Source organism: Poromitra crassiceps, assembly GCF_964638095.1.
Source record: "Poromitra crassiceps genome assembly, chromosome: 5".
In the NCBI taxonomy this organism is placed as follows: Eukaryota; Metazoa; Chordata; class Actinopteri; order Beryciformes; family Melamphaidae; genus Poromitra; species Poromitra crassiceps.
The window spans coordinates 27,479,324-27,491,823 of record NC_139642.1 but is presented as its reverse complement, the minus strand read 5'-3'; the positions used below and the strand labels follow the sequence as shown (position 1 = coordinate 27,491,823).

General features: G+C 44.5%; 1 protein-coding gene across 1 annotated transcript in view; it reads left to right on the top strand.

Annotated features, from left to right (window-relative positions):
- The window catches only part of grik4 (glutamate receptor, ionotropic, kainate 4), a gene marked incomplete at both ends in the record, with an annotated part of 259,314 nt that overhangs the window by 208,649 nt on the left and 38,165 nt on the right, over nucleotides 1-12,500 (top strand). The window contains one exon of the mRNA XM_083637925.1: nucleotides 7,610-7,717. Coding sequence (XP_083494051.1) covers nucleotides 7,610-7,717 — 108 coding nt within the window. The remainder of the gene's footprint in view (nucleotides 1-7,609; nucleotides 7,718-12,500) is intronic.

Here is a 12,500-nt window from a genome sequence, read left to right as displayed (position 1 = left end):
TCTCAGATTAATTTATGACTGATAGTACTGATGTTCTAACCTGTGTCTCAGATTAATTTATGACTGATAGTACTGATGTTCTAACCTGTGTCTCAGATTAATTTATGACTGATAGTACTGATGTTCTAACCTGTGTCTCAGATTAATGGCAGACTTTGTTGGCCTCTGATTAATCAATCACCACTCAGACCATTAGACTCTGCACTCAATGCCAAAAAGTGAAATCTATCACATAAAGCAGGGATACTCAACTTACTTTGCCCAGGGGCCACAATATAAATTTTTCTGTAGCGGATTGTAGGTTTTTGGGGTGTCAGCCGGAGTTTAATCTGACAATGTTGTGCACACCGGATAGTTAGTTAGGTTAAGTTAGTTAAGTACATACATAAGTGCCTGGGTAGCGAGCAGCTAAATCATAGATTATTGAAAGCTATTCCATATTCCAGACTGAAATGCTATAACAGAAGTGGAGTATTGGCCAGAATGACATGAACATTTGGACACTTATTCAGCGGGTATCTTGCATGTTGCGTTCAGGTGCACTGTAAAAAAAAATAAAAAAAAATATGCAATTCCATCCCGGGCCACACAGGGGGTTGTGTATCACTGACATAAAGTCTCAATGAGAATAATTAAGACATGAAAAGGTTTATTTCTTTTTTATATATTTTATTTTGCAATTTTCAGAACACGATCAAACAAAAACAACTATTACAACGTGGTGCTACCAGCTGCATAAGGTGCTTATGTGCTTGTAAAAGATGTTATGGGATCTCACAAAAGGGGTCCATGAGAAACCAGCCGGGCGAGTCACCCGTCGCCCCTAACCTCGTCAAGGTAGGTCAGAAACGGCTCCCAGATAGTTAGAAATCTAAGTGACACACTTTTTTTCTGTTTCGTTATCATAATCAGTTTCTTGAACTGTACAGCTTGTACAAGTCTACTACTCTATTGTTTCCACCCGGACAACAATACAGCTACACCAAATGTATCGTTTCCATGGCATGCACGGGAAGAGCGCTTCTCACCTCCACTGCGGAGGTGCGGCCGCACTATCTATCTTTAAAAATCGATTGAGCGTCTGCAGGTGCCGACAGGGACTTCATGATGCATTCAAGTGCACCTCGTAAAATCATAAATTTATAGTCGAAGGGTCACACAAAGGTCATTTAAAACTGGAAAGTTTATATTTTTATCTTATTTTCTTTTGCTGAAATACATACATCTGACATTACTTTCTTGTTCTTTCTCTGCAGCATTTTAAATAATTAGATGCTAAAATCATCAGTTGGCAGATTTTGACATTTCCATTAAAAGATCAAATCAAATTGTTATCAGCAAAACACGCACCATCATTTTTGTTCAACATGTCCCCAGGGGGTGGCAGACGCCTCTGCTTTGCTTTTGAAATCGCACTTCTTTTGAACTCTCACGGTTGGCAAGTATCCTTCTACTTGTCATGGGCAACTGGTGTGTCTTCTGCCACTGTACATGTATCTGCTTCCTGTACAGTAGCTGCTGTGCGCATCCTCCTTCCTTTTTCCTGTTAGCTAGAGAGCCACACGCATCCCGTCTCAGCTCACAGAGAGTTGACGGCGCGGCCACCGTGCGACCAGTTCCTCCCCCGCCGGCGTGCGCCTCTCCTCCCTTCCTGCTCACAGCTCCCTCATCTCCTCCTCTTTCTTCTCTCCATCTCCTGTCCGTGGGCTGAAGTCCCAGTGCCACCCCACCCAGTTACCCTCCCTCTCCCCCTCCCTCTCCTGTATGCTCAGACCCTGACTGACACCTGCTGAGCCCAGGCCTCCACACCGCCTCCCTGGGCTTTGATGTCCTGATTGCATACGCTGATTGCTGAGCAGCCTATTTCACACGTCCCTTTTGTGTCCCGCTGTACGCACATGTTCTCCCTGTCTGTTTCTTCCGGCCGTCATCAGTAGAGTGTGGAGCCTGTGTGTGTGTGTGTGTTCGTTTGTGTGTGTGTGTGTGTGTGTGTGTGTGTGTGTGTTTGTTTGTGTGTGTGTGTGTGTATGTGTGTGTGTGTGTGTGTGTGTTCGTTTGTGTGTGTGTGTGTGTGTGTGTGTGTGTGTGTGTGTGTGTGTGTGTGTGTGTGTTCGTTTGTGTGTGTGTGTGTGTGTTCGTTTGTGTGTGTGCGTGTGTGTGTGTGTGTGTGTGTGTGTGTGTGTGTGTGTGCAGTGGTGTGGCTAGCTGCCACTGTAATCTATTTATGTGAGCTATAGGTGCTATTTCTCCCAACAAACGCACCAGCGGAAATGGAAGGCAAGCTTTTTGATCATATTCTCCGAGGAAATCTTTGATTCCGGGAGTTCTCTTTTCCTTTTCTCCCCCCCCCGCTCGCATCAGAAGTTCAGTGTTGGAAGAGTGCGTAAACGGCTTTCAACTGTAGCCACTGATTAACTTGAAATCTCTTGAGAATTTTGGCAATTTAGCCTTCAAACAAATAGTGGGAAACTTGCCATGACCAAGCTTTCTGTTTTTTAGCTTTAAGCCTGAAACACGGGTTCCGTGCTCTCTAGTCTGACATTAGGTTTAAGCCTGAAACACGGGTTCCGTGCTCTCTAGTCTGACTTCAATCAACCAGAAGCTTTCCTAGCATGTAATCTATTGACACGTTAGGATGGCATGAATTGCACCTCACCTCAGCAATGTTTCATTACCGTGTTTGAAAAATACAGTAGATGCTTCATTTCCCCATGTACTCCTACAGTATGTAATATTCTTGATGAATAGAGAGAGTCAGTATCTTTTTTACACTACTAGTCTTGAAGTAATGGATGACAATATTTAGATAACCAGTTTATGCAAGAAACTAAAGTAAAGTGTGAGTGTCAATGAAATGCAAATCATTTGTGTCTGTCAGGCCTAACAATACTTTTGTTTTCAGGGATTGTTGTAGAATGGAATTTAACAGCCAAAAGGTAAAACAGTGAATGAACCACTTGAAGAAAACCACTTGAGATCAAAAGATGGAGCCAGGAGTCAGAAGTCGTCTAAATGATGTATTAACACGTTCACTGCCAAGGACGTGTTAACACGTTCTCAGAATCGATTTTTTTTTTTTGACGGTGGGACGTTGATCTAACCCTTTTACGTCTCCTACACCAGAATTGGAGGTATTGAATGTGTATAATCTATTTTACCGACCCACTGAGTGTCGACATGTCTCTCCACAGTAGAAAGAGGCGACCCAAAACTGGAGGGAAAAGCGCGACGAAGCCGTTCTCATACTGTAAAATTGATGGCGAAAACGCTTTCACTTTCGCGCTGATGCACAGCGGTGGCAACGGTGGGGGGTTCCAAGAATAGATTGGATGCACACTTTGAAACACGCAGCATAAATATGACCAGAATCGCATCAAAGCTCTCAACCAAAACTCCACGAAACGAGCGAGTCCACCCAGACTTCCTCAAACAGCGGCCGCTCAAACAGGCAGCAGCCAGGCAGCAGCAACTTCGTTGTGACACGCCCGCTGGAGAGCCAGGGAGGCAGGAGGAGAACACACACGGAGGGAGGAGTTGGAAGCAGAGGGGGGTTTCCTGCTGTTATGGAGGAAATGACTGTTCAAAACTATTGTTTAGATGTCTGACTCTTACTGATGCCAAAAATGAATGGTTAAAGTGACTGTTCTATCGAATTTCACAAAAAGCCGTTTATCTCTGAATAATTTTTCTGACGCTGAAACCATGCTGTATTCAACTGCTAATGCTTACATAACTACTAACTCTACAAACTAACTCTTTTAGACAGAGAAAGCACACATTCTATTAGTTCTTTTGAGATATTGTGTGTTCACAAAATCTTAGCAGAAAAGAATCCTCGGGTCTTGAAAGATGAGCCAGAATCCTCAAAAAAACCCTCTGGCAGAAGCTAACTACAGTAAAAAAAAAACGTCTGGCAGTGAATGTGTTAACACATTCAGTGCCAGCGACGCCATATGGCGTCATTAGAAATTTACCGTACAGTGCCAGCGACGCCAAATGGCGTCAATAACTCGAATTTTTTTTTTTGACGGGGGGGTGTCGATCTATGCCTCTTACATCGCCTCTTACAATATGATAGCTATTGAATGTGTCTAACCTATTTTACAGAACCCTTAGGTGGCGACAGCGCACTCCAGATGAGAGAAAGTGGAGTAAAACCATAGAGTAAAACACACAGAAGAAGTCGTTTGGGAAGAGGAAATCGCATCGCATCCGTCCGTATGCAGCTGCTTCATTGAAGCATAACGTAGCTGTGCCCCTGCAGCAGCCAATCTGCTGTCACAATTGAGCACCTCGTGTCCGCTGCATTCGCTGCATTCGCATAATCAGCCGTGGAGTTCTCAACTGGAAGCATGGTGACATACACGCGGGTGTAAAAAAGCTGGACTAGCGGACTTTTCACTGCTGAGCACACGCAGAGAGCAAACGCATTCACAGCAGAGCAGAGCAGAGAGCTACTCCTCCCACAACGGGGGGGGGGGAGGAGGAGGGGGGGAGGTGGGGCACGCAGGACACTACAGCATACAACAGACCCGCAGGCAGCTGCAGCATTACATCAGAAAATATTAGCAATGAGTCAATGATGTGCTTGAAATGCTTCCTTTCACAAAAGGGTCGTTATCTCAGCTCGTAGAAAAAAAGGGATGTTTTTGGTCTAATCAAGCTATCTTCTCCGGCTCATAACTAAAGAACGGAAAATGGGATCAATAAACTTTTTTTTGCAGGTGATAGAAGAGAGTCTCATCGTTATTTGTGCGTGTTCAGTGTTTACATAGTAATTATTAAAGAAATGATATGACTGTTTTAAAATGCATTGCGGCCTATGTGGCACAGCAAGCAACCTTTTGCCCAAGGGCCGTGGCACTGAAAGTGTTAACATAGATCTTGGCCAAGAGATGCACTCTTGTATATTCACGAATGGATACACAGGCTTACATGCAATGAACAGAAAGTCAAAGATACTTATAGGACACACATCAGATTACATCTGTCTTGATGCACATTTGAAGGCTACTCTGCAGACAACCTATCTGTTATTCTGGCTCTGTACAGGACCTAGTGACACAGTGACAGGGCACAGTGTGAGATAGAAAGGAGCTGCACATGTAAGCTACAGGTTATCTGAATATTGCGTCTGTCTATGTACAGTATGTACAGTAACTATGTGTATGTTAAATGAAAGTGCATATGAATACATTAGTGATCGTCTAGATAAAGGCTAATGTGATTTAAATTATTAATTATACATAGATATACGAAGAAATTCTTACATGAAAGTGCTGCCTTTTCCCCATTTGCATAATATTGACAACATACAGGATGATTTCAGTATGAGCACGGTGGGTAGGATGACTTGTGTTAATTACTTTTAAAATAGTGACAAGTTAAATCAAGACAAGTTAAATCAAGTCAAGTGTATTTGTATAGCCCTAATTACAAGCATGTATCAGAGAGCTTTACAGAGAATAAGTTGTATTAACACAAAACACTAATTAACACATTAGCATCTTGCTCAGTAGGCTACCAACAACTGCAGAAATTGCTGTCTAATTATTGACATTTGCGTATCTACTGTAGCTTTTGTGTGTCAGTCACATAAATGAAGACGCTCCTTGTGAAACCACCATGACAACAGTGGAGATGAGATGGTTTCTGCAGGAGGAGGACTGTGGAAAATGGATTAGCTTTATTGCTCAGCACTAGTATAATGTCCGCTAGCTGCCATCTTTTCTCCGCCCAGACGAGGGGGACCATTAACGCGTCCGCTGCTGTGGTCACAGCTTCACACTGACTGTACACAGCAGTGCAGCTGAGGGACGGCTGGACCAATCATTATTCACAGCAAGGAACATGGTTTCACTCATAGTTCTGCCTGTTATGTCACCAGCATCACATACATCTGAATCATCTTATCTTATCGTTATTTTTTTCTGTATTTTTCTCCCATTTTCTTGGCCAATTTCCCCTGCTGTCCCGGTCATTGCTCCAGCCCCTCTGCCGATCTGGGGAGAGTTTTAGACTAGCAGATGCTTCCTCGGCTCCAATACATGTGCAGTTGCCAGCCGCTTCTTCTCACCTGACGGTGAGGAGTTTCACCGACAGAACGTAATGCGTGGGAGAATCACGCTATTCCTCTTAGTTCCCCTCCTCCCGAAAAGGCGCCCCGACCGACCAGAGGAGAGTTCTCAGTTTCAGCCCGAGCCCGACTGGACCCGACCCAGCCCGATGGGCTCGCTCTGACACTTTTTGCTAATTGGTCGGGTCGAGTTGGGCTCGTGCTTCAACTTACTTGGGCCGGGTCAGGTCGGGTTTGAATTTTCAGGCCCGTTGAGAACTCAGCGACCAGGACTCATACGCCACCGGCTTCTCACCCGCAGACGCGGCCAATTGTGTCTGTAGGAAGATCTGACCAAGCCGGAAGTACCGCTGCCGGGAATTGAACCCGGGTCTCTGCAGTGGTAGTCGAGTCTTTTCCCTCTACACCACCCCAGGACCCCAGGAAGAGTAGTCTCACCTTTGGTGTAGACTAATGGGGATCCACAATAAAGAATTAAAGCACCCAGTAGTGAGAAATGAATCATTGGGAAAGTTGGTTGAATGTGTAAGTGAACAAAGGTAAGGGGACAAAGCTCCTGCCTGGTATAAAGTGGGATCAGGAAGAGGCATGCATGCATCAAAGGTAGTGAAGGACAAAGTAGATGAACAAAGAGTTTGTTTATAGCCACACTGTCATCAACATCCACACTGCATGGATAATGGACCACAGGCTAGATAGAGCACAGGTGAGAATGAATGAATGAACAGGGGATGAGGCAGACAGATGAGAATGAATGAATGAACAGGGGATGAGGCAGACAGAGAGGATGAATGAATGAATGAACAGGGGATGAGGCAGACAGAGAGAGGATGAATGAATGAATGAACAGGGGATGAGGCAGACAGATGAGAATGAATGAATGAACAGGGGATGAGGCAGACAGAGAGGATGAATGAATGGACAGGGGATGAGGCAGACAGAGGATTAATGAATGAATGAACAGGGGATGACACAGACAGAGGATGAATGAATGAACAGGGGATGAGGCAGACAGAGAGAGAGAGGATGGGAGGAAAGACGCGCTGTGAGGTGGAGGTGTGAAGCCACTTGAGCGGTGAGGAGAATTAGAATGCGGCTGTGCACCACAGGATTTGCCGGTAATTGACTTAATGAATGCATTCTGTTGCCTCTGATTGAACACATGGCCCTGACTGTGTTAGCTCCTCAAGGAGCCAGACACGTGTTGTCTCCGTCTCATCCTACCCTCTCTCTCTCACTTTTCCGCTCACCTCGGCTCTCCTGCCGCATGTTAATCTCTCTGTTCCTCTCTGTTCTGTTCACCAGCGTCTTCGTGAAGGTCACGCTGAATCTCCTTAACAACGCAGGAGCAAGGAAATGCACAGGATTCTTTTTATTGGCCTTTATCAGCTGGTGAGATGGCTGATTTGTGTGTGTGTGTGTGTGTGTGTGTGTGTGTGTGTGTGTGTGTGTGTGTGTGTGTGTGTGTGTGTGTGTGTGTGTGTGTGTGTGTGTGTGCGTGCGTGCGTGCGTGCGTGCGTGCTCTCTTTGCAGATTGGCCAGTGGCACTCAGAAGATGGACTGTCCATGGAGAAAAAGCTCCCATCAATCAATGTGACGGACTCCCTGTTCAACACTACGCTCACTATCACAACAATATTAGTGAGTAGTACACACACACAATGACACACACACACACTATGACACACACACACACGATGACACACACACACGATGACACACACACACACACATCTGTAATTGTGAGGACAAATACCTTTTCATATCGATATCGAGTTCCCCTAATCCCTAAATTCAACTCCTAGGCCAGTCTAAAGGTCCTTACACATCGGGAGCGATGCGAATATACAGCACGGAATTGCAATGCGAGTTTTGACCCACCTGTCAATCACAGCCACAGATGTGTCGGAAGCGAATTTCTGAAAAATCGAACGTGGTTCGAAAAAATAAACACCGCAATAACGCTGGGCGAAACTTCGCCGTTGGTATGCACAGTTGCATTGACTGATATAGGTTCGGAAAATATTATTGACGTGCGAATTAATCGCACGAAAAATACGTGCTCGGTGTGTAAGGACCTTTAAGGTGATGCAGCTGACAGTCTATGGCTGACAGTAAATGACCATATCAAAACGAATAGACCTGATAATCCTAATGCCATCGTGGTTCCAGAAGAGTTGTGGCCGTTTATTTGTAGCACCCAAAAGTAGTCGTACTCAAACTAGCTGGATTCAATATGGTTCCACTGATTCAATTAATCAGATTACAATGCAATAGAAATTAATAACTAAATTGGATTTGCATGTTTAAATTGAGGAAAAGTAGGGGGGGACTGGGTACATCACATCCTTAGCTCAGTAAAGGACCATGGCACTGTATGGCACATTACTGTTTTCAATCGATCGGCCAGCTCTCCGTGGTAAAAAATGATTTGGTGCTTGATTGTAATCAATTGTGTAGCATTTTTACAGATTCCCCAAGAGTGCGAAGGCCTGAAAGAGCAGTGGATCAGACAGAGCAGAGAGGTGGAAGAAATACAACTACACAGCGAGTACCTGACGTGTCAAATCATCGTGACAGCGGAACGAGCTGTTCTGATCATATCGTATAGGTGTCGTCATGGAAACGTATGTCTCTGATGATTAAAAAAAATGATTTTTCAACACAGAGGTTGAAACGTTCATTGCTGATAGCAATCACATGATGGATCCTTGCTTCAGCCCATAGAAGATAATGGGCCCACTTGAGACAGATCTGCTGTAATCAACAGCAGAATGAAGGTAGACAGGTGGCTAACATGGGGAAAATCACTCGCTCAACCACGACGCCATGTGACTAGGTAGCTCTATTTAGTGCTTTCAGATGGAGACTAAGTGGTCTCTTAGGAGCAGAAGATGATGCTGATGCTGTGTGTGTCCAGATGGGACTGCATCACCATACATCAGCGGGAGGCAATCATTCACCACGTCAGCCATTCTCAGCCTCTGTTGACCTTGAGGCACACTGCTACTTCTACTGCCTAGCTTGTCATAATCATGCTAGCTGTTCCATTGTGCTACTGTAAGTAGTGCATGTTACATAACATATTAACCCAATCCAACCCTCTAAGTCTTTTCAAATGCACAACACTGAGCTATTTTAGCCAAAGTAGAGATCTAAATTACATGGCCTCTAAGATAACACATGAAGATAATAGTCTATATCAGGGGTGCCCAAATTCTTTCCCATGAAGGGCCAAAACTCAAGCTGGGTGGAGGGCCGAGGGCCAAAAATAAATGTTGTGGAATTACATTAAAATGTATTGTGTTTTATAGAAAATTTACATTCTAAATCTAAAATAACATTTCAATATAATAATCTACTTTTTATCTGTTTGGTAATTGTAATAATTTGCAATTGGTTATATATATTTAATTAAAACATCTGCATTTGTGGGGAGCTTAAACATTTAATCAGTAAACACCCAGTTAAAAACAGTTGTATTTTCCACCTTTGTAATCAAGAGAGAAATTTGACTTAATTCACAACTTGAAAAATCCTCAAGGTACTTTGAAAATCAGCTTTATTGTCCATCTTTTGTAAACAATTTGCCATGACAATTTGCAGGGATGCAATCTCAGGAGTGAACACAGTATCCGCAGCCACATTCAGACACTGTTTCACAAAGCCACCACATGAAAAAGCTCGTCCACCCTTTGCAATCAGTGCAGATATCTGATAACTAGCCCGAGTTGCATTCTGGATAAATTCTGGGGGGGGGGGGGGGGACCGTGGCGGGCCAAAACAAACAGAGCGCGGGCCCCAAATTGGTCAGCACTGGTCTATATGATGGCTGAGATGGCCTCTGCACTGGCAGCAATACTTTTGGAATGTCATGGTAAATATAGTGAAGAGGAAATAGAGAGCCACCTCTGCTCACACATCTTCATTCCCCATCCCCTCTGGATAGCTGATGAGTCAGAAGATAAGATGTAAAGTGGCTGGTAAGCAGAACCAAATGGCCCAATGTGTTATAGTGCGTGGCTGCTTATCAGCTGTGGAGCACTGGGAGTGAGGGGAGTGCGTGTGCGTGTGTGCGTGCGCGTGTGTGTGTGTGTGTGTGTGTGTGTTATCAGCTGTGGAGCTCTGCATGGGAGTGAGGGAAACTGCCATATTTCACTGCCCACTGGCCTTATTGAGACTGATTGAGATTCAGATGGAACGTTTCATTTCACACAGGAGGGTGTGTGTGTGTGTGTGTGTGTGTGTGTGTGTGTGTGTGTGTGTGTGTGTGTGTGTGTGTGTGTGTGTGTGTGTGTGTGTGTGTGTGTGTGCGTGCGTGCGTGCGTGTGTGTGTGTGTTTGTTTTGGGGGCGAGGGAGAGAGAGAGACAAATGAGACAATGTTTTCACAACAGAAAAGAAGGTGTGAACGAAATAATTGGGCGAGCGCAGAGCTTTGATTTCACTTTGGGGCGATAGAGTCCCCGGACCAAACTACGGAAGCCACCAAGGAGCAATTTTCAGTGCCTATCACAGCTCATTCATCATGGTGGGATTGCTGTGTCGCTGTTATCTCGCCGGTGGCGGCAGCTGAGAGCCTCCGCAACAATTCCTTACCTGTAGCACTGGCCTGGAAGAGCGGGTGTGTTTGCGTGCATGTGTGTGCGCGTGTGTGTGTGCGTGTGTGTGTGCGTGCGTGCGTGCGTGCGTGTGTGTGTGTGTGTGTACACACACACACACATGTGAGGAGTCTTGACATGTTCACCTGGCCTTTGGAGAGTAGTTTCATTACACCTACGCATGGCTGTCACCTTCCTACTTCAATTTCGCAAACAGCTCGAGAGGAAAAAAAAAAAAGCAGCTGCGGAATTGATTATCACTTTACAGCAGGGCCACAGGCCATGTGTTTGTAATCATTGGTTTGTTACAGGCCCTGGTTTAGGCCTGAGAGAAATATTGTCTTTATACCTCCAGTAGCCGCAGCCAAGTAATAAAAAATGGCAGTGTTTGCTTCCCATAGATACAATCCTGTTGGCCGTGTTGTTTTAAGTCATTTCTGTGCTATTGCAAAGAGACTTTCTCCGTGCCCTTTATTTTGTGAAGTAGCTTGTCTAGAGATCTGACGGAACGTCTCTGTTTTCAGCTCTTACTCACTGCCAGCCAGGTGAGTGGCATTTGCGACTATGTAAGGGCAAGTATTTACCAATACTTACCAATAATGTTATCAAGTGCCACTGTTTGGCTGGACAAAAAGAAAACTCACACTTTGCAATCGCTTATCACGTCTTGACCTTACGTACTTGAATGTCACCCGTTTTTTTTTTACATCAAATCGAAAACTATAGAGCCTCTATGATAAAGAGAAAATGTGTACTTTTTTTATGGTTTCTTATATTCCACTAATGCTGCTATGTGATGTGCAGAGCCTATAGGAGAGAGTGACTGAAACACATGCACAGGTCACTGATCACAATTCTGATTGGGTCTGGTGGTCAGAGTGATTTAAAGAGAGAGTGGCGCCAACGGAGGTCCAGAATGCTTGATAGTCACATGACTCACGTAGCTATAGTGTGTGCAGGGGAGTATGTTCCAGGAAGTATGTTTGAATGCATAAAATAAAGCTGATACTATTCAATTTGATTCTTTGATTCTTAGCCTTTCAAAGTACAGTACATCACAAATGGTACGTTCTGCTGCAACTCTACAGCGCTATTTAATCCAGAACCTTACTTCCGGGAACTATTGCGAGGTAAAATAAGGGGGGAGAAATCCATTGGAGTGAATGACGCAACTCTTATATCTCTATGACTCTGGGTCTGGTTTAATCAGAGGATAAAACAGGGTTTTCCACCTTCTATTTCATCAGACCACAGTAGGATCACCACCTACACCGTTACAGGCTCATCCAATACTCTTGGACATTTGAATGTGAAACCATTTTGTTTTATTAACCTTGCCTTTCACAGGCAAACACCTGCATTCAGGGATGCCTGTGATTCCAATGGAATGGAATGTAGATTGCCATGGATTTGCATATTAGTCATTGAAACCGGCAGTGCGCAAAGGCCATGACGAGCAGCGTTTTTTACTGCTGCAATAGACAGAAAAGTATCAACTGTAATGGCTTGTTTCCATAGCCTCACCATTACCGTTAATATCCCAGAGATAAGTGTCCTGTTACCTTTAGAGACAGACCCCTCGCCCCATTCATGATTTGAAGGTGAAAATGGCCACATGAGTAATAATAATAATAATGGGGGAGATTTGTCATCGTCTGTCCTCACCGGCTCCCTGTAAATGCATGAAAGTCCTGCTTCTAAATTACAAATCATTATATAGCCTTGCATTGGGACTCCTCATTAAGAAATCAGATGGAGCAGATCCTTCCCTATAGGGCCACATCCCACTGGAGGAAGCTAGGTTTAGACCGTCTCACTATTTAAA